Source organism: Gymnoscopelus microlampas (genome assembly GCF_963454915.1).
Source record: "Gymnoscopelus microlampas genome assembly, chromosome: 14".
Classification (NCBI taxonomy): domain Eukaryota; kingdom Metazoa; phylum Chordata; class Actinopteri; order Myctophiformes; family Myctophidae; genus Gymnoscopelus; species Gymnoscopelus microlampas.
The window spans coordinates 42222869-42244210 of record NC_139951.1 but is presented as its reverse complement, the minus strand read 5'-3'; the positions used below and the strand labels follow the sequence as shown (position 1 = coordinate 42244210).

The 21342-nt window shown below is 48.0% G+C and overlaps 1 protein-coding gene across 5 annotated transcripts in view; it reads left to right on the top strand.

The window, feature by feature from the left end:
• Positions 1-21342, top strand: part of rnf157 (ring finger protein 157) — a 52101-nt gene that overhangs the window by 22882 nt on the left and 7877 nt on the right. For 2 of the 5 annotated variants that reach the window (XM_084077399.1, XM_084077402.1), the window contains exons 11-18: positions 1246-1358; positions 2325-2560; positions 4239-4350; positions 4615-4723; positions 8026-8324; positions 9092-9142; positions 16127-16175; positions 19904-20014. In XM_084077399.1, the coding sequence (XP_083933525.1) occupies positions 1246-1358; positions 2325-2560; positions 4239-4350; positions 4615-4723; positions 8026-8324; positions 9092-9142; positions 16127-16175; positions 19904-20014 (1080 nt within the window). The remainder of the gene's footprint in view (positions 1-1245; positions 1359-2324; positions 2561-4238; positions 4351-4614; positions 4724-8025; positions 8325-9091; positions 9143-16126; positions 16176-19903; positions 20015-21342) is intronic. The other 3 variants (XM_084077401.1, XM_084077403.1, XM_084077400.1) reach the window with 2 other exon arrangements.

The window sequence follows — 21342 nt, the reverse complement described above, 5'->3', positions numbered from 1 at the left end:
TGATGCCTTTCCACACTATGATATATTTTTTTAGCATGCCCAATAGTAACAGAATCCATTGCAAAATATATTCTATCAATTATTTGGGGTTTTCAACATAATACTGACCTATCTAATATTGGAGTTATTGCAAACCGACCACTAGGGGACCAGCCCAACTTGTTTGCGATGTCTTTTGAAAACCATATGCCCATACCTAACACCATGGCAAAAAAACTAGTCACCAAGTGCACAATCTTTGTGAATTCCCTCCCAGCTATAAAGAAGGGATGTGACTGTCTGTGAGTATACCAGAGTAGATGAATCTTTGCGCCATCTAGTGGCGTAAGTAAGTAAGTAAGTGTGGTAGTGGCTGGGAGACGAGCCAGTTGGAATAACAATAATACAGAAACAGCATAGTATGCAGACAGGGATGGGCTGAAAATCTATTCCTCTACTTTTGATATCTCCCCCTCCAGTCATTCAATTTATTTTTATGGCCGGTTGGGATATGTTTTATCCCTGCTTGTGGTCTGACTGAACTAAATACATGCATAAATACATGTGATGCCAGAGTGCAGACTAGCCAACACCCACTCGGGACTCCTGAATCATGCCCTCCACACCCTCCTGTCTAGCATCAGGGTCTTGAGCTCTGCAGTGTTGTCGGCTCCACTGTTGCGCCGCAGTGTATCTACATATTTATAACCACAGCAACACTGGCGTCCCTATTTTGGGGCTTTTTATTTATTTATTCAACAATAGCACAAATGTACAAATCTACAAGCTCACAACGCGTCATAATGCTACACTTTCTGAGCATGTAAATCCACTATTTTTGTCAGATGTTGGTTAGAAAAAAAGATATATATATTTTTTTCTCTTAAATCTAACCCTGCATAGGCCCACAGAGAAGAAAATAATAGTTTGAACACTTTAACAAATGGAATTTTGAATGTCTTTCTATGTGGCCATGTCAAGAACATTTACTGAAGAGTGTCAGGAAACAGGGAGAGAGAGACAGAGAGTGACACGCAGCAAAGGTCGCCGGGCGCGGGAATCGAACTTTCGACTGGCTGTTAGGCTGCATTAGAGCCCACTGTATATATGTGGTATGCGCCTTAACCACTAGGCCATGTGTCTGCGTATGACAAAATGACCGATTTCAGTCTCAAATGTTTGGTTGTTGATGTTCTAACGTATCATGTCCTCTTTTTTTTACCTCTTTCCCTTTCTTTCTTTGTTCATGTCCTGCGTTTCCGACAGCATTCCGGGCTCTGCTGCAGATCCGAGCCATGAGGAAGAAACTGAGCCCTCTGTCCCCTTCCACCTTCAACCCTGTCATCACCTCACAGACCTCCGACTCAGAGGAACACTCGGTACGGACCACCGCACAGACACACAATACTCTGTTAACCCATTAAAGGGATAGACTTTTTTCTATTGATTAGTCACCCCATGGAGACTTGAATTCATGGATATTCTTAGTTTTTGTCTCATTCCTAAGCCAATAATTTGATGACCGGCAGCGGTTCTGGTAGGAGACACAAAGAGTCTCCTTTGTGTCTCCTACTGGAACCACTGCCTACCAGACCACTGGTCATCAAATTATTGGCTTAGGAATGCGACAAAAAACAAAAAAATATCCATGAATTCAAGTGTCCATGGGGTGACTAATCGATAGAAAAAAAGTATTTTTTTGGGTGAACTAACCCATTAAGAATTGAGGCCGATTCTACAAATGTCTTCTAAAGCCACACAGTTTTCTGAAAAAAAAAATGATGTTGCTATATATCAGTGGTGCTCACACTTTTTCTTGTCTAGGACCCCCAAAATTATATGTATTTGGCCACCAACCCCCAACTCAAAATATTTTGCTCCAGGGACTCCAGGGAAAAACATGTTTAAAAGATTTGCACACATTTTCAGGATCTTTCAAAAATATCAGACCTACAAGCTCATAGCGCGGCACAAAGTGACGCGCTATGAGCTTGTATATCTGCTATTTTTGAATAGCCAACAAATTAGCTATGTGTGTGTGTATATATATATGTGTGTGTGTGTATATATATATATATATATATATATATATATATATATATAGAGATAGAGATAGAGATAGAGATAGATATAGAGATAGATAGATAGATAGATAGATAGATAGATAGATGCTTTCCTGGTCTTTATGGGTTAAACTGTCACTGTCGGCTTTTTTTTGTTGGCTATGTCCAAAAAACATAACTTTTCAGGAATATATTCCAATGGACGCCCTTAGGGGTCCCAGACCCGCTGTTGAAGACCTGAGCACTTGTAAACGGACTTTAACTCATGTCTTGGTGTCAAAGGCGTCGGAGCACATCCCCCCGGGCTACGAGGCGGTGTCTCTGCTGGAGGCGTTGAACGGACCCCTGAGTGCGTCGCTGGTGGGCCCGCCCGCGCTCAACTCGGGTCCCAGTCACATCACCGGAGCCCTGCCCCCCTACAGCGGCGAGACCCACCCGGCCCCGGCGCGCTCCATGTCCCCGCTGGACCACTCCACCAACTCCAGCCAGGGACTCAAACTCAAGAAGAGTGGATCCAAGTAAGTTAAACAAATATATTAAAGAAAAGAAAACGAATGTTCTGCATTAGATTTTGACATAAAATGGAAATATATCACAGATATACCAGGTGTTTTGTTTTGTTTTGTTTTCTTCGTTTTTGTGATAAGAGAAAGAAAAAAAAGAATGAAAAAGAACACAGTAAAACAAGTCTATGAAGCTATCTGTGAAATCTATATTATTATATAATCTGCAACACAATTGTATACAGTATGTGGTGGGGGGGTCCCTGCTTCATCTCTTTCTCAGCGAAGGGGTCCTTGGCCTGAAAAACGTTGAAGACCCCTGATACTGTAGGGTTTAAGTAGTTGAATCTGCACTGGAGACCATTCATACTCTGTGTGTTGGCGGCCCCAAGTGGCAGCAAGAGGTAACTGTTTTGTGCACCACGAAGTAGGAAAACGGGTCTGATTCTCAGATATTCAAATATTCCTGATATGAGTAGAGTGAAAAACGCTTATTGTTGTCAGATAACCTACACACAGCTTTGAGGAAGCTCATCACTACACTATAAAATGAGGAAACCTCTCTCAAACCTCTGTCTGGCTGGCTGGCTGGCTGGCTGGCTGTGTACATCAATGGTTCTCCTCAGTGGTTTAACCGATCAATCTGAACTTGCACACGGCCGCTGGCCATTGGCCACATGGCATATGAAGAGAGTGACAAAGACCATTTTTCACTTCTCCCAAATTTAAGCTGTTTATTTGTATGTTCTGCCACAGGCTATTGGCCCTGTTGTCAGGGTTGTTGTCCCCACAGGCTATAGGATCTGTAGGCCCTATCGGTAAATGGTGCATTTATATAGCGCTCTTATCCAAAGCGCTTTACATTGATTGTGCCATTCACCCATTCACACATACATTCATACACCGATGGCGGAGGAAACCATGCAAGGCACCAACCTGCTCATCGGGAGCAATTAGGGGTTCAGCGTCTTGCTCAAGGACACTTCGACACTAACTCTGGGGGAGCGCCCCAGCCCGGGATCGAACTGTGAACCTTGCGGTTTCCAGTTCACTCTACCCGGCCACCCCTGAGCCACTGCTGGCCTATAGGAAAGATGGGAACAGACGTGGGGGTGCTGTATGCATGTATGTACATAAAGACAATAACTTTATCTTCCGTGAAGACCTGGAAGATGAAGCTATTGAAGCTGTATCGGTCGAGATCGTTTTTGCTTGGGTTCATTTTGCTCGCACAGAGCGTTTATTGAAACCTGTTCGCACCGATCAACCGTTGCTGTGCTTGAATGTGAGTCTCATCTGTGTTATTGGTACAAATAGCTTAAAAAAAACATGCTTGTGGGAACGATTCAATGTCAGGTCGTAAATGACCGGGCTGTCACACGCAGCCAGTAGCATCAAATGAGCGGCACTACTCTCCAAACTCTCTACTCTCAGTTAAGCAAAGCAAAGCAAAGTTTGTTGTTTACCCAGGGTGTCGGACTAAGCACGAAGCTTGTTTCCAGCCGGACCCTGCATGGAAGCCTTGCTCAAGGGCTATTCAGCGGTGATTCATGATTGATGTGATGAATTGGGGAATCGAACTAGGGACCTTCCGGTATCAAGGCCGCCCCTCTAACCACTAGGCCACCGCTGCCAGTTGTCTTCTGTGTCTATTTCTTTTTCTCATCCCAGTACATTTTTTTTCTGATTTCAGATCGCTTTCCCAGAATTCCTCTGTGCTCCCTGAAGAGGAGGATGAGAAGACGTGTAGCGAGTCAGAGGTTCAAGCCTGCCGCCGCAAACCTTCTGCTGCGGACCAGCAAGAGGTAAAATGTACAATTCAGGCATTTAGCATTACGTTCTTATCCAGAGCCACTTACAGCAAGGTAAACACACACTGTTCATAGAATGTAGAGAAACCGTGTAGTGCCTCCGTAAACTAGGATCCCAGGTGAACCAGAAGAAGATCGGCATACTCACCGATACCAGGATTTTAGGCAGTATCGGCAGATTTTCCGAGACAGGTATCGGTATCATGACAACTGGTTTTGACTTTGGGTCTCGTCTTTGGCTTTTTCTTTTTTTTACAGTGCGGCGTGACCCCAGAGAGTGAGAACCTGACCCTGTCATCGTCTGGAGCCATAGAGCAGTCCTCCTGCACGGGGACCCCACTGTCCTCCACCATAACCTCCCCCGAAGGTAGACACACACCCCACTGTCCTCCACCATTCCCTCCCCGAAGGTAGACACACACCCCACTGTCCTCCACCATTACCTTCCCCCGAAGGTAGACACACACCCCACTGTCCTCCACCATTACCTCCCCCGAAGGTAGACACACACACCCCACTGTCCTCCACCATAACCTCCCCCGTAGGTAGACACACACACCCCACTGTCCTCCACCATAACCTCCCCCGTAGGTAGACACACACCCCACTGTCCTCCACCATTACCTTCCCCCGAAGGTAGACACACACCCCACTGTCCTCCACCATTACCTCCCCCGAAGGTAGACACACACCCCACTGTCCTCCACCATTACCTCCCCCGAAGGTAGACACACACCCCACTGTCCTCCACCATTACTTCACCTCCCCCGAAGGTAGACACACACACCCCACTTCCTCCACCATCCCTCGGCCTTTTTTGCTACTTTTGTGTGTCACTGTAGTATGACGAAGTAGGGCGTTAATTTATGAGAAAAAAAAACATAAAAAGTTTAAATACAAGGTTTCTGCCCGACAGCAACGATATGCTGTATCTTCCCCATATTCTCTCCGACTAAAAAGCCAACTAACTACATGTCACGAAAACAAATGGGGGCATTTCTTTTATTGTATAGAAGCAGTCAGCTTACCCGGCGGGTTGCCGGGGTTATTCGTAATGCGTGGATCAGCGTGTTCAGGTGTCAGTATAGAGTATTGACCAATGATTTGTTTACAAACATTGAGACTGCACGCGCAGGTGCCGCGGTTTCATGTAATCAATTCCCAACAGATCCCCAAACCTGTTGTTTTTTTGGGGAGTGCTGGTTTCAGTTCATTCAACATCCTCCTGTGTGTTGGCTGGTATATTCTTCGTCCCGATTATAGCCGATTGTACAAGCTCACAATGCGCCGCGGATGCGACCGTTGTGAGCTTGTATAGGTGTGTGCTATTCTTGGCCGCCCTCGGCACGTGACGCCATCTGCTGCAGTGGTCATGGGGAGCGCGCCCTCTGTACGCCTCGCGTCTTAATGACAGCGACTGGAGGCGGGGGTTTTGAGAATCGTTATTATTGTTTACACACAACAAGGAGTATATATTTCAAGAGGGTTAGCGATCACAGTAAACATCCTGTAGCCTTCTTCCTCCACCCTGGGAGGGGAAAACTGCCTCTGAAAGTTTGATGGAATGCATTTTTTACACGTGTGAGTGTTGTGACCACTTTTCCATTGCATCTTATATGAGCGGTCGGGTTCCATACTGTCTCTTATCAGTGACGTTGTGCCTGATACAAGGGGTCTATAACCCAGCACTGGCCAGGTTAGTCCCTCCCTCCCTCTCTCCTCTGCCTGTTCCCTATGTCCCTCTGTCTCTCTGTCTTTGCATATTGGAAAGCAATTGGGCCTCAAATCTCTCACTTACCAATTATACTAGTGAAGGCTCTGTCTGTTCCATTCTTGTCAAACAGAGTCAGGGCGCTGATATTGTGCATGTTGGCTCACTGGAAACCCTCTGTTACGCCATTGGGTCTCAAAGTGTGGTCCAGGTCCCCTCCTGGTTCCTTTAGGGCAGTGGTTCTCTTTTTCATGTCAAGGACCCCCAAATTGACACTTATTAGCCCGCGGACCCCCATTTAAAAAAAAAGCCAGGGACCCCCATAAGAGAAGATTTTTTACGGCTCTAGCAGTGATTCTCAACCATTTTAATTTCAAGGACCCCCAGTTTGACATGCATTAGGGCTACAGACCCCCATTTAATGGCATGTCTATCACTTGGACCGCAATTTATATTGTAAAATCTATGTCAATTTAACTCTGAGAGTGTACAAATGGAACCAAATGGACCCGTTAGGGTCCATTTGGTTCCATTTGTACACTCTCAGAGTTACAAACCCATAAGGGTCCATTTGGTGCCTAATCTATCATTTAGCTGGGGACCCCCTGGAACTCCCTCAAGGACCCCACTTTGAGAACCAATGCTTTAGGGGGTTCCTTCCAAATGGACCTTACGGGTGTGTAACTCTGAGAGTGTACAAATGGTGTTCCATTTGTACACTCTCAGAGTTATGGGGGTCCTTGAAATTAAGAAAAAAATTAAGAACCACTGTGCTACACTAAATGGAACAGAGTCTTAATTATTATCATTGGTAAGACCTGTGAAGGAAGTAAGGAAGAGGCCCAATTTCTTTCCAATATGGCTGCGGTGCTCTTGTCTATCTTTCTCTCTCTAAAACATACTCACATACTTGGGGGTTTTCTGCTTGAAGAGCCCAGGGCGCTGCACCATTGAAAAAAGGCTGGCCATCGAGAGCGCGAAAGCGCAAGTCTTTACCATAGGAAAAAATACATGGAAGACTGGCGCTGGCAACGCAAAAGTTGTTCTCTGAGGGCCCCTAATTTGGCATACTAAATGGTGTGTGAGTACGTGATTTCGGACAGGGCCCTTGATGTCATCTAAGTCAGTGGTTCCCAAACTTTTTTAGCTCAAGACCCAAAAGAGAAATTAAATGTTTGCCCGGGACAACAACTGTCACAACGGGTCTCGTTGCGAGCTTGTGGATCTGCTATTTCACTACTACTTAAATGTCGTTTTTTAAATTTATTTATGGAAATTATTAGATTTATATATTATTTATTAAATACTTTTTTTTTTTAATTGCTGAAAAGTTGTGACTTTTTTTTGTTGAAACCTTTTTAAATCTTTTAAAATAATATATAGGATATATGTAGATATAGTGGATATTTACTTGCGACCCACAAAAATCGGTCCACGACCCACAAATGGGTCCCGACCCACTGTTTGGGAAACAGTGATCTAAGTGACAGTGGTGCCAGTCAGTGAACGTCACTGTCTCTCTGTGTAGAGCCGGCTGGCGTTCACACTGGCAGATACAAAATATACAAAGATACAAGGTGCTACACACAGCATAATATCTGTTGCTTATTTGTACCCTTTGTACCTTTTTGTATCTGAAGTTGAAGCCAGCTCAACTTATTTATGTAGCTTTGTAGCGGTCGTAGCTTTCGTTGCAGCTACAAACGTCGGATTTATCTTCACGTCGCTGTCGCTTCCATTGAAAACGAATGGTAGCCTGCAGCTTTGTAGCTGCCGGTGTGAACGCTGCAGCTTTGTAGCTGCCGGTGTGAACGCTGCAGCTTTGTAGCTGCCGGTGTGAACGCTGCAGCTTTGTAGCTGCCGGTGTGAACGCTGCAGCTTTGTAGCTGCCGGTGTGAACGCTGCACTAAGCAGCAGGCGTGGTTGCCAGGTCAGTGAATGTCAGTGTCTCCGTGTAGAGCCGGTAAGCAGCAGCCTGGCCCAGTCAGTGATGTCCATGGCGTCCTCACACTCCCAGCACTCCCACATCAGCGCTGACACCATGTCGTCCATGTCAGGGTCCTACCTGGCCGCCGCGGAGGAAGGGGAGGAGCCAGAGGAGGAGGAAGAGGAGGAGGAGGAGGAGGAGGAAGAGGAGGAGGATGACAGGGGAGACGCGGAGGAAGGGGAGGATGAGGAAGAGGAGGAGGAAAAAGACGGCGAGGAGAAGCGGGAGGACGCCCGCACGCAGAGCCGAGGGCCCTCGCAGCAGGACGGGGTGAGGATGATGGGGGAAAGAGGGCGTGTCGGTATACATGTCAGTGGTGGACGGTAACAAAGTATATTTACTTGAGTACTGTACTTAAAGGGATAGTTCACCCCCAAAATGACTTTTCTTCTATCGATTAGTCACCCCATGGAGACTTGAATTCATGGATATGGGATCCGGTAGGAGACACAAAGGAGACTCTTTGTGTCTCTTTACCGGAACCGCTGCCGGTCATCAAATTATTGGCTTAGGAATGCGACAAAAAAAAAAAGATATATCCATGCATTCAAGTCTCCATGGGGTGACTAATGGATAGATAATGTTTTGGGTGAACTATCCCTTTAAAGCGGCACTATGTAACTTTTTTTAATGAATGGAATTTGTCCAATTTGTATGGTAGAGAATGTGAATACAATATAACTTATACAGTTGGGGTGGCTGTATTTTGTCTCCCTGCTCTTCTGTTGAGACATTTAGATCGTGTCAAAGGTCATGTCTCACCTAGACACAGGATCTGACACGAATTATGACCATGATGGTCAATATTCAATTTATCCCCTGAGCAAGCAGGCAGGCTCTATTAGCTCAATGGTAAAAATGTCAGAACTTGCGTAGGAAACCGGGTTCAAATCCGGGGTAGAAGAGGAAAGTTACATAGTGTAGCACTAGCTTTAAGTATATATTTATCTGTATCTGTACTTTACTTGAGTGTTTGTATTGTATTGTGGATACTTACATTTTTTTCTCACTCATGTCTTTCTTTCTCTGTCATACAGGAAGTTGCCAAGGAGCCAAAGGACCATAAATACGAAGGACAGGATTCTGAGGTGATTACAACAGACTGGTGGACTGTTTTTCTTTCTTTCTTTAGTTTTAATTTCTCCACAATGTAGTTCTCTCAAATTTCCCATAATTAATGATAATGATAATAATAATAATTTGGTCCCCACTCCTTGAGGTGTTTTTTGTCACTGTATATTTGCACATAGAGTACGTGAAAATTGTCATTTATGGCATTTAGCCATCCTATAACTACTAGGAGCAGTGAGACAGTAAACTCATGTGGACCAGCCACCTGTCCAACATCTCTGTAAACGCACTGCGTAAGCTGATGCTAAAGGCAGAGCCGACATCTACAAAACCCAGGTCAGGAGTATTATGGAGTCCTCCTCCTGCCTAGCCTGGATGAATGCCTCTCAGACCACTCTTATAGGCAGTGTGGAGTCTCACTAGGGCGCCGCCCGACAGGTAAGCACCTCACCAGGGAGAAGCAGTGGGAGAGAGGCAGAGAGAGGCCAGACAGACAGCAGCGCAGCCTGGGACACGTCATAGAGGGGCGGTACCTACCGGTCCTCATCATGAATCAGCCCCAACTCCGCACACCTGCGCTGGCCAGCTAGGTGTGGCCCACAAACATTTAAAAGCGCAGCCACTCTGCCTCATTCTCCACTGGCTCTCCTGGTGACTGGACAGGTGCTTTCGGGCGGTGAGTGAGATCCCACATTAAATTCCCTACACCGTTAAATGACTTTGTGTGTGAATTTGAGAACTAAAAGAATGTCTCTTTTATTTTCATAGGCAACCTGATGGATCGAGCTTTAAACACCAAATGTGAATGTGAATGGAAAATGTCCCCAGACCTGGGAGGAATTTATGTTGATTTCCCTATTATGATTTAAGTTTGCCGAATAACGTAATAACAAGAGCTCTCTGAGCTAAGAGGTTGAATAAAAACCCTTCATTGGGCTTGTACCCTGCCTATCTGTGTCTTGGCCTTGATCAGTGTCCCACATATGGTGGAGAATACGGGTAACACTGATCTACGTCAAGAAGCCACAGCATGGAGCACTCTACCGCTTTAACTGCGCTTCTGAAAAGCCAAACTGACTTACAGGCAGCGGTACAAAAATTAATCGACCGCATCTCCAGAGATGTTTCTACGACTCGCGCACCGCGGGAGGTGCTCACTAAATTGTCACCAGACGACGACATAGAAGCTTATCTTGAGGTATTCGAGCGGACCGCAGCCAGGGAGAGATGGCCGGCAGCAGAGTGGGCCTCGCTCCTGGCGCCTTTCCTGACGGGCGAATCACAGCGGGTTTGTCGCGACCTGACCATGGCAGATGCCAGAGACTATCGTAAGCTAAAAGAAGCGATATTGGCCAGCCAGGGCTACAGCCTGCCCGCCCGGGCGCAGCGGTTCCACCACTGGGCCTACCAGCCGGCCCAGCCACCTCGGCCCCAAATAGCGAGCCTGTTACGCACCACGCACAGCTGGCTGACGAGTGGAGGAGAGCCACCCATAATTGACCGAATCGTCATTGACAGATGCATCCGATCCTTGCCGCCCGACGCACGCCGCTACGCCTCGCAGGTGAGCCCAACCTCACTGGAGGCCCTCGTAGCTCTGTTGGAAAATCACCAAGTCAGCGTTGAGATGATGAGGTCCACGCGCGCTGACGCACCCAAGACGGCGCCAGACGAAAAACCCAGCCGTGACCGCCGGAGGGCCCAGCCGCCACCGCCGTCCACCAACCGCACCGACGCGGCCGTCGCCGAGGGCCCCGGCCGGGGCGCCCAGCAGAGACGCTGCTATGTATGTGGCCAAGCCGACCACATTTCCTGGTCCTGCCCCGACCGAGACCGCGACGTGTCAATGGGGACCGCCGCCAGCTCCGACCCGGCTCGCCCCTGCCTGCACACCGGTACTGGACCTCGACGCCACGCCCGACTGCCGGTGAAGATAGACGGCGCTGACGCCCACGCGCTCCTCGACTCGGGCAGCGCCGTCACCCTGGTCCGCGCCGACCTGGCAGGCCGCCTCTCCACCGCCACCGTGCCCGTGTCGTGTGTACACGGCGACGTCCGCCACTACCCGGTGACGCAGCTGCGGGTCCAGACACCACGGGGAGACGCCGTGGTGCCAGCGGGGGTGGTGCCGAACCTCCCCGTGCCGCTGTTGATCGGCGTGGACTGCGTCCTATTCGAGCGGTACTGGAAGCCCGGCCTGCAAAAGAAGCCGCCCCACCGACGACGCCGCCGCGCAGAGCGCAGCGGACCCCCAGCTCCACTACACGCCTGCCCGGCGTTTCGGCCCACCTCCCCCGGCTCCGAGAGCGGCGCCTCACCAGAAGAGGCTCCAGGCGCCCCAGCAGCGGACGACGAGGAGGCGAGCGCAGGAGAAGAGGAGGTCCATTCTCCGCCAGGCCGCGCCGTCTCGACTGCGGCGAGCGACCCCGACCCGTTCGCCGAATTCCCCAGGCCCGAGTCGCCCGAAACCCCGAGGGGGGGGGAGTACGCCACCGCCCAGTGGTGCGATCCCACGCTGGAGATGGCGCGTCAGAGTGTCGCCGCCATTGATGGGAAGAAATGTGACGGGGTGAGTACACTAAAGCCCCCGTACTTTCTTGTTAAAAATGGACTATTGTATAGAGGAGTGATAGACGAGGGGGGGGAAACGTTAGAACAACTGCTTGTGCCTAAATCATATGTGTCACGAGTCCTGTACCTAGCACACACGCACCAGTTGGGTGCTCACCTGGGGGTGAAAAAGACACACGAGCGCATTCTAGCCCGCTTCTACTGGCCCGGTGTTAAGCGGGCCGTGGAAGATTTTTGCAAGGGCTGCCCGGAGTGTCAGAAGTCCGCCCCCCGACCCACGTTCCACAACCCACTGGTCCCGCTACCCATCATCAGCACGCCATTCTCACGTCTCGCCATGGACATCGTGGGCCCGCTGCCAAAGTCCGGCCGCGGACACCGCTACATTCTGGTAATTCTTGATTATGCCACTCGATATCCAGAGGCCATTCCCCTACGGACCGCCTCGGCCAAAGCCGTGGCCCACGAACTTATGATGATGTTTAGCCGGGTGGGGATAGCCGAGGAGGTCCTTACTGATCAAGGCACGTGTTTTATGTCGAGGGTTATGACGCTGCTGTACAAATGGCTAAAAGTGAAACGTATACGCACCTCTGTATATCACCCTCAGACTGACGGTCTCGTGGAGAGATTTAATCAGACACTAAAGAAAATGTTGAAAAAACTAACCACTGTTGATGGGAAAGACTGGGACCAGTTGATCCCTTTTGTACTGTTTGCCATCAGGGAAGTGCCGCAGGCGTCCACGGGGTTCTCCCCCTTCGAACTGGTGTACGGCAGGAGACCCCGTGGATTGCTCGACATCGCCAAGGAGACCTGGGAGAGTCAACCCTCCCCCCACCGCAGCGTCGTGGACCACATTGAGCGCCTCCAGGCCAGGGCCAAGGCGATCTGGCCCCTGGTGCGTGAGCATATGGAGCAGGCGCAGCGGGACCAGGCGCGCACGTACAACCGGGGCGCCACTCTCCGTGAGCTCCAGGTGGGGGAGAAGGTGTTGGTCCTCGTTCCCAGCAGCGAGTGCAAATTCCTCGCCAAATGGCAAGGGCCGTATGAGGTGGTCGAGAAGATGGGGCCCGTCGACTATAAGGTGGCACAGCCCGGCCGGAGGAAGGGCCACCAGATATACCACATCAACATATTGAAGAAATGGAACGCCACGCCGCCGCTGTCCCTACCCGCCCTACTCGCCACGTCCGCCCCGCCGTGCCTGCCCCCGGTTCCCCTCGGAGAGGACCTCTCCCCCGCGCAGAGCCAGGACGTCAAGGAGCTGCTGGGACGGAGCCGAGACGTATTCTCCGACCTGCCTGGACGGACGAACGCCATACGGCATGACATACGCACCACGCCAGGGAAAGTGGTGCGCCAACGGCCCTACCGGATTCCAGAAGCTAGACGGGTGGCGATTAAAGAAGAGGTGGCCAAGATGTTGGAGCTCGGCGTCATCGAGGAGTCGTACAGCCCCTGGTCCAGCCCCATTGTTATCGTCCCCAAGCCAGACGGCTCCCTGCGGTTCTGCAACGATTTCAGGAAGCTGAATGACGTTTCCACGTTCGACGCCTATCCGATGCCGCGCGTCGATGAGCTCATCGAGCGCCTCGGCCCGGCCCGGTTCGTCAGCACCCTCGACCTGACCAAGGGGTACTGGCAGGTACCACTGACGGACCGGGCCAAAGCAAAGACGGCCTTCTCCACACCCGAGGGCCTCTACCAGTACACGGTGCTGCCGTTCGGCGTACACGGGGCCCCCGCCACGTTCCAGCGGCTCATGGACCGAATCCTGCGGCCGCACCGCGCCTACGCCGCAGCCTACCTGGACGACATCGTCGTACACAGCTGCGACTGGGGCCGACACCTACAGCACCTAGACGCAGTAATCGAGGCCCTCAGACGCGCCGGGCTGACCGCCAACGCCAAGAAGTGCCGTCTCGGGCTGACCGAGACCGACTACCTCGGCTACACGATTGGCCGGGGCTGTGTGAAGCCACAGACGCGCAAGGTGGAGCGCGTTCGGGACTGGCCCCGTCCCACTACGAAAAAACAAGTAAAGTCGTTTCTCGGACTAATATCATATTATCAGAAGTTTATTAACAATTACTCTACTGTTGCAGCCCCGCTGTATGAGTTAACCAGGCAGAAACTACCGCACCACGTAACCTGGACGGACGAAACGGAGACGGCGTTTCAGCGGCTGAAGAGCGCACTCTGTGAGGAGCCGGTGTTAAAGGCCCCCGACTTCAGCCAGCCGTTCCTCCTGCACACGGACGCGTCCGGCACCGGGCTTGGAGCGGTCCTCGCCCAGGTCATCGATGGCGAGGAACACCCAGTGACGTATGTGAGCAGGAAGCTGTTAGACCACGAGAAAAACTATGCAACAGTTGAAAAAGAGTGTTTGGCGGTGAAGTGGGCCATACACCACCTCCGCTACTATCTATGGGGACGCACTTTCACTCTCATTACAGATCACGCACCATTGAAGTGGATGGCGACAAACAAGGACAGGAACGCGAGGGTGACGCGCTGGTTCTTGGAACTCCAGGACTACAACTTTAGGGTGGAGCACCGGCCTGGAAAGGACATCCCGCACGCAGACGCCCTGTCCAGGATGTATGAGGAGGAAGGAAATGAAGCCCCCGGCACAGGCGGTGGGCTTAGGGGGGGGATATGTGGAGTCTCACTAGGGCGCCGCCCGACAGGTAAGCACCTCACCAGGGAGAAGCAGTGGGAGAGAGGCAGAGAGAGGCCAGACAGACAGCAGCGCAGCCTGGGACACGTCATAGAGGGGCGGTACCTACCGGTCCTCATCATGAATCAGCCCCAACTCCGCACACCTGCGCTGGCCAGCTAGGTGTGGCCCACAAACATTTAAAAGCGCAGCCACTCTGCCTCATTCTCCACTGGCTCTCCTGGTGACTGGACAGGTGCTTTCGGGCGGTGAGTGAGATCCCACATTAAATTCCCTACACCGTTAAATGACTTTGTGTGTGAATTTGAGAACTAAAAGAATGTCTCTTTTATTTTCATAGGCAACCTGATGGATCGAGCTTTAAACACCAAATGTGAATGTGAATGGAAAATGTCCCCAGACCTGGGAGGAATTTATGTTGATTTCCCTATTATGATTTAAGTTTGCCGAATAACGTAATAACAAGAGCTCTCTGAGCTAAGAGGTTGAATAAAAACCCTTCATTGGGCTTGTACCCTGCCTATCTGTGTCTTGGCCTTGATCAGTGTCCCACAGCAGCTAGACATTATCCAAAAAATGGCTTTTTAAAATTCATTGGGGTGGATGAGGACTTGCAGCAGTATGCCATCATCAGTAAGCTGAGTCATCGTATAGAACAGTTGCTGCAACAACTGTTTTCTTTACAAGATGCACACTCCCCAGCTGTCCAGAGGATCTCAAATCGCTGCTACCCCGAGCTCACATGCCAGGTCGAATCACCCAGAGCCGGTACCACCAAGCCACGCCCTGGAAGTCCTCAAGTCAAACACCAAATGCCTTGATAGGAGCTTTCTCCACTCTGCTATAAAAACATGTAACAGCCTCCCCCTGCTGTTGTTGGAGACATTACATCAAATAGTGTTCCTGGATTTAAGAAGAGGCTGAACAAACACCTCCTCATGTGACTGTAATCCCATAAAGCTCAAGGACATGTAATCATCCAACATTCAGTTTATATATACTCCTGACTGAGTACGTACAGTAGCTGCAGATCAGTGATAGGTTCTTTGAATGTTGTTCATAAAGTCTGTATCTGCCCAAGCTTAATTAAAAAAAAAAAAAAAATCTTGTTCTGAGATTCTATAAATCCATTCGGTTCCATTTTGCTCAGTCTCAGAATGAAATAAACACTGAGGATCTTGGGGTCCCAAAGATATATATATATATATGTACTTTTTTTTTTTTTAATCAAATAGGGGTCCGTGGCCTAATGCATATCAAACTGGGGGTCCGTCAAATGAAACAGGTTCAGAATCACTAATAATCAGGTGAGTATTTCACCTCTATGCCACCCAGACACCCCCTGGTGGAGTGTACTGTCAATGTCACACAATAAAAAAGTGTAGTAGAATCAATTAAGCCTGGTTCAGACTAAAGATTTGTTAAGGTAACGAGACGAAAGCGCTTTGAGCCCAATTTATATTTCCTCGTACGACGGTGCGTCGCTCACCAAAAATAGCAGGTCTACAAGCTTGCATGCATTATGAGCTTGTAGATCGGCTATTTCCGTCATACGACAACAGAGCAAATGAAGCATTCGAACGGTGCAGAGAAAAATCGCTGCCGTCTGAATTTACCCTTACTCTCTTTCTGTCTGTCCGTCTGTCCGTCTGTCCGTCTGTCCCTCTGTCCCTCTGTCCCTCTGTCCCTCTGTCTGTCTGTCTGTCTGTCTGTCTGTCTGTCTGTCTGTCCCTTGTCGTGCCACCAGGGAAATGACGTCACAGAAGACGATCGCCGCTCCCCGTCTCACGATAAGGGTAACTATGGAAACCAACACTCACCTTTCACCCTTGGAACTGTCACCTTTCCTTGTCCCTCTTTGTCACTCTTTGGGCCATGTGAGGGAGAAAAAAAAAAGACTGAACATTGCTTTCCTTCCTGAGCAAAGGCTTCATAAGAGTGATTATCATTTTGAAATAGGCATTCGTTTTAAGTGCATAAAACTAAACTCCATTAGTGTTAGTGCATAAAACTAAACTGCATTAGTTTTAGTGCATGGAACTAAACTGCATTTGTTTGCAGTTTAGTTTGAGTTAGTTTTTACTGTGTGCATAAGTAGTTTTAGTTTTAGGAACTTGTTTTTATGTAGTTTTTGTTTTATTTGGATTATGAGGAAAGCCTTGATTTATAGAAGCTGATGAAAGAAAGCATGACATCAGACATGATGGTGATAAAATTAAAGACCATGATTTTACATGAAATTCTATTCTTTTTAGTTCATTTTGGATTGTTCATTTTAGTTTTTATTCATATTTTAGGTCATTACACACATTAGCTCAAACTACAATTTACTAATGTGCACGATGCGCTGAGGAGTGATTTATACTTTGTTACGTGCCTGTATTGCGCACCACGCTGAGCAACCGCGTATAAATCAGGCACACACACACACACACATACAGTTGTGATTGGTACAGCTCATGCAATCAGTTGTGCTCAATTATTCCTGCAGCACTCAGTTGTTTTTTTTCCTCCTAACATGGCCGTATAACGCTAACCCATACATTGGACAATGTCCTCTACACATGCCTTTCAAAATGCTTCAGCTTGGGCTGAAAATCTGCAGAATAGCAATATGCACAAACATATCGTCCCTGTCGGTTGGAAACCTTGTATGTCTAAAAAAAAAATTACTTTTCAATTGTTTTATGGAGATACAAGGTTTCTGCCCGACAGCGACGATAGGAAACTGAATTGAAGGCTTTCTCATATCCCTGCACTAGAGCCTTGTTTATCAGAACACCTTTCAGTGGAGGTCGAGACATTTGCTTAAAGTGGGGGTCCGCGGGAACCCCCAGGGGGTCCTTGAAGAGATTCCAGGGGGTCCCCAGCTAAATTAGTTTATATAGCATAAAAAACTGTTTAACCGTATATATCAGCTTTCTTGAAAATATCCAATCTGCAGTTTGTAATTGCTGCTACTAACTAACTAACTAACTAACTAACTAACTAACTAACTAACTAACTAACTAACTAACTAACTAACTAACTAACTAACTAACTAACTAACTAACTAACTAACAAATCTAGAAAGTTTTTAAACTTTAACAACATAAATCTTGTATGGGTGTCCCCTGGCACAAAATATTTTCAGATGACGGTCCGCTGCCAAATACATATTTATTTGGTGGTCCTTGACTTTGAAAATATTTTAGAACCACTGGACGACTTGGTTTAGGATGTTGCAGGTGTGCTTCCGATAAACAAGGTTCTCTTGCACGCAGCATCATGCTTATTACAATTTGCATGCTCTTGCACCGCTTTATAAATAACTTGTGTGCGCTTTGTGTATTTGTTTGTGTGAGGTTTAGCGTTCTTATTTGCGCTCGCGGCGTTCCGCAGCCCGCATGCGCTTTTTGAACTGTCGCATTCTGAAAAGAACGTGCTTTACATGCACCATCCGCAGTGCTGCGTGCGTCACTTCTCTGTATGTTAGCGTGTGTCCATGTATGTGTGTGTGAGAGTGTGTGTGTGTGCGTGCGTGCGTGCGTGCGTGCTTGTGTTGAGGGGCTGAGTAAACTGCTGTGTATTTGGTTGTGTGTTTTCTGTGTTGCGGTACAGTACGTGTGAATGAGAGAGGGAGAGACAGAGAGAACTACTGACAGTGCTGGTGGTTGCTAGTTGAAAACCCTTCCTCTGTGTCACGTCCCAAAGAGGACGTGAAGCTGCCATCACCCATGGGCGTAATTTGGGGTCCCTGGGGAATGGCAATTGTCACCCCGTAAGCGTTCTCATTGAACCTCAAATTCAGTTGTTTCATGCATATTTTCACCGCTTTTATTTTGCAGATTAATCTGCATGTCAATCCACGCCCATCCACCTATATGTGACACACGTAGACACCTGCACTGTAGTCCCGCACCGCGCCTCTATGGGCAACTGGAACAGTGGGCACCTGAGAGCTCTTTTTTAATTCATTATTATTTTATTTTATTATTTTATTATTTTATTATTCATTTTATGTCATATTTATTTTCGAAAATTGGGGGTTAAATACATATAATCATTTTTAAAGTGGAAGAAGTGGAAGGATAAAATTAGGTCTGATAATGATTTACTGTGTATACTTTTTGCATTATTTCCGACCATTTTCCAAAGCCTACATTTATTCTTCTTTTTTTTTTCATAATAAAAAAAGTGATTTAACTCATTCAGTGCCATTGACGTCGCCGACGTCAAGTTTTTATAAGCCCAGAGTGCCAATGACGTCGCCGACGTCATGAAAAAAAATGTTCAGAACCCAAGATATCATGATTTGAAGATTTGCTGCTCCTTTCACTTCTTGTTTAACATCTTACTGAAAAAGGCTGTATCTCGCTTCCTAAGCACTTTTTTTTTACAATGTATTTTTGGCCTTGGCACAGGGATGATAAAGCCAGAAATAAGTTTGGCACTGAATGAGTTGTGTTAAAAAAAATGTAAGTTGCCCACTCAACCTGCGTCCTTGTCTGTGCTGAGCTGCCGGCTTTTCACTCATCTTTTCCCGTCATGAGCACGCACGTGGAAGCACGCACACGCAGAGCACACCAGCACGCGTGCACGCAAGCGTAACGCCTGCCACTACATCATGCTAGAAAAGGCAGCAATGATGGTAGCGTTTTATTTTATTTTATGGGCTAGTACCACCACGGATACTTTGTGTAGTATCCTATCTATACTCGGAACATTTCAATATATTATTTTGTCTGATACCGGTGATGAAAAATTCATCCCACGTCCATAAATCCAGTTAAACCTGGAAACTAACATACAGTATGACACACGTTGGCAGCTAGCTTGCTGCCTCAGTGGTTTTTACCTAGCCTGAGTTTTATTTTTTTATATATATATATATATTAATTCTAGCCAAACAAAATAAATGAGAAGGTTTTGTGCCGTTGAAAGAAGTGGATACTGAGCTGAACAAATATTCTAGCAGGGGTACACTAACTAGTACATTAAGTTTGAGAAGCAGTGCATTAGAGGAGCACTGTTCTAACGCAATAATGTGCTGTTATTGCCGTTCCAGCATGGCCGCCCCGGTTACCACCAACCCCACCCCCATCCCCCCACATCCAACCCCTACCCCAGTGGTTCTCAAACCTTTTCATATCAAGGACCCCCAAAATTAGCATTTGGTCACAGACCCCCATCTGAACACATTTTGTGCCAGGGACCTCCCACACAAGATTTGCGTAAATATTCCAGATCTCTTTGAAAGTAGCCGATCTACAAGCTCACTTCACATTGCGGCAGTGCACGGTTGATGCCAATACTTTTATGTGTGATATTGTAGATCAGCTATTTTCAAATAGCTAATGTATGTAGGTGTAAGTGGTTAAACTGATCTTTATGCTATATTAACTAATTGTGCTGGGGACCCCCTGGAACCCCCTCAAGAACTCCTGGGTGTCCCCGGACCCAACTTTGAGAACCACTGCCCCTCCTCCCCCCACCCCCCTGCTGTGCCTGGCTGCTCTTGTTTGACCTTTGCCCTCGCTTGCAGGTGGGCGGAGCAGGTGTCCAGAGTTGGCCAATAACAATCAGGGCGTCGCCCTCTGTGACACGCCCTCTTTGGGGCTGGATAATGAGCAGGCTCCCGACAGCCGATTCGCCGGTGAGTGGCAAACCTTACCGAACATGGACCAATGAGGGCTGAGGAGAGGAGAGAAAGATTGGGGAAAGTAACAGCATAGGATAATTGCTGCATGAGTGGCAACTGTCAGTAATGCCAGGCAGAAATAAGAGAGGTTTCAGTTTGGTGTTCCAGAAAGGTGGATGTAAGCAGATGTGGCAACCATCTCCCCCCCCAGCATGGGCAGTTAGCTGGAAGGGAGTGCAGCAGGGGAAACAGAATGGGTTCCTTCCAATCAATATTTGAATGAGACTCAGAGGTACCCTCGGCAGCTACCAGAGTCCAGAGACTTCAGCCTAATTTAGGCTTTCCTCGTTGGTCATTCCCCTTACTTACCCTTTGGTGTTGTGGTGCTTCGGTGTTGTTGTTGTTGTTGTTGTTGCTGTGCTTTCACTTGTGGGTAGTTGTGCACTCTCCTCTCCTGCCCCCAGTGAAAGCTGTGGTGTGTGTGCGTGTGTGAGCGAGTACAGTATGTGTGTGTCAGTGTATTATTTTGGTGTATGTGCTTCTGTTTGCATGATGTTTTGAGTGATAGTGTGTGTGTGCGTGCTGACGTGAGAGAGACCGGGCCATATCCTGGGGTTCGAGTTCATGTTCAGTGTCTTGTCAGCTCCGAGCCGCTTTGCCAAACATCTGCAACCCTTTCTTCCATCCATCCATCCATCCCTCTATATCCCCCCCCTCACACACCCCCCCTCTCTTTGTAGTCATACACTGCTGGATGGGCTACTGCGATGAGAGCGAAGGGCGTTGGTCTGTTCAGCATTTAACTAGAGCAACGAAACAATTATTGGAACTACTGCTCATCATCGGATTACAATTGTTTTTAAAGGTGCTGCAGGTGATATTTTTCTGGTTGTAACAAAACATTTCGTGTTAAGAAAGTTAAAGCTTAACTATTAAAGCACTATATCTATATTATGTTCAGTAACAGGGGGCCTCCCTGTCTCTCCTGCTCTTTAGTAAACAGAAAATATAACTTCAGGTGGGTTACACATTTCATCCAGTAAAGTAAGTAAGTAAGTACACATTTCATCCAATCAGGAGAGAAAACCCCACAAACATTATCTATCAGCTTGTGTTCCAGTTTTGTCTGCTCATGAAAAACAAATTCCATCACTTACGGCAGTGGTTGTTCTCAAACTTTTTCATGTTAAGGACCCCCAAATTGACACTTATTAACCCGCGGACCCCCATTTCAAAAGATATGCCAGGGACCCCCATAAGAGAAGATTTTTTTTTACGGCTCTAGCAGTGATTCTCAACCATTTTAATTTCAAGGACCCCCAGTTTGACATGCATTAGGGCTA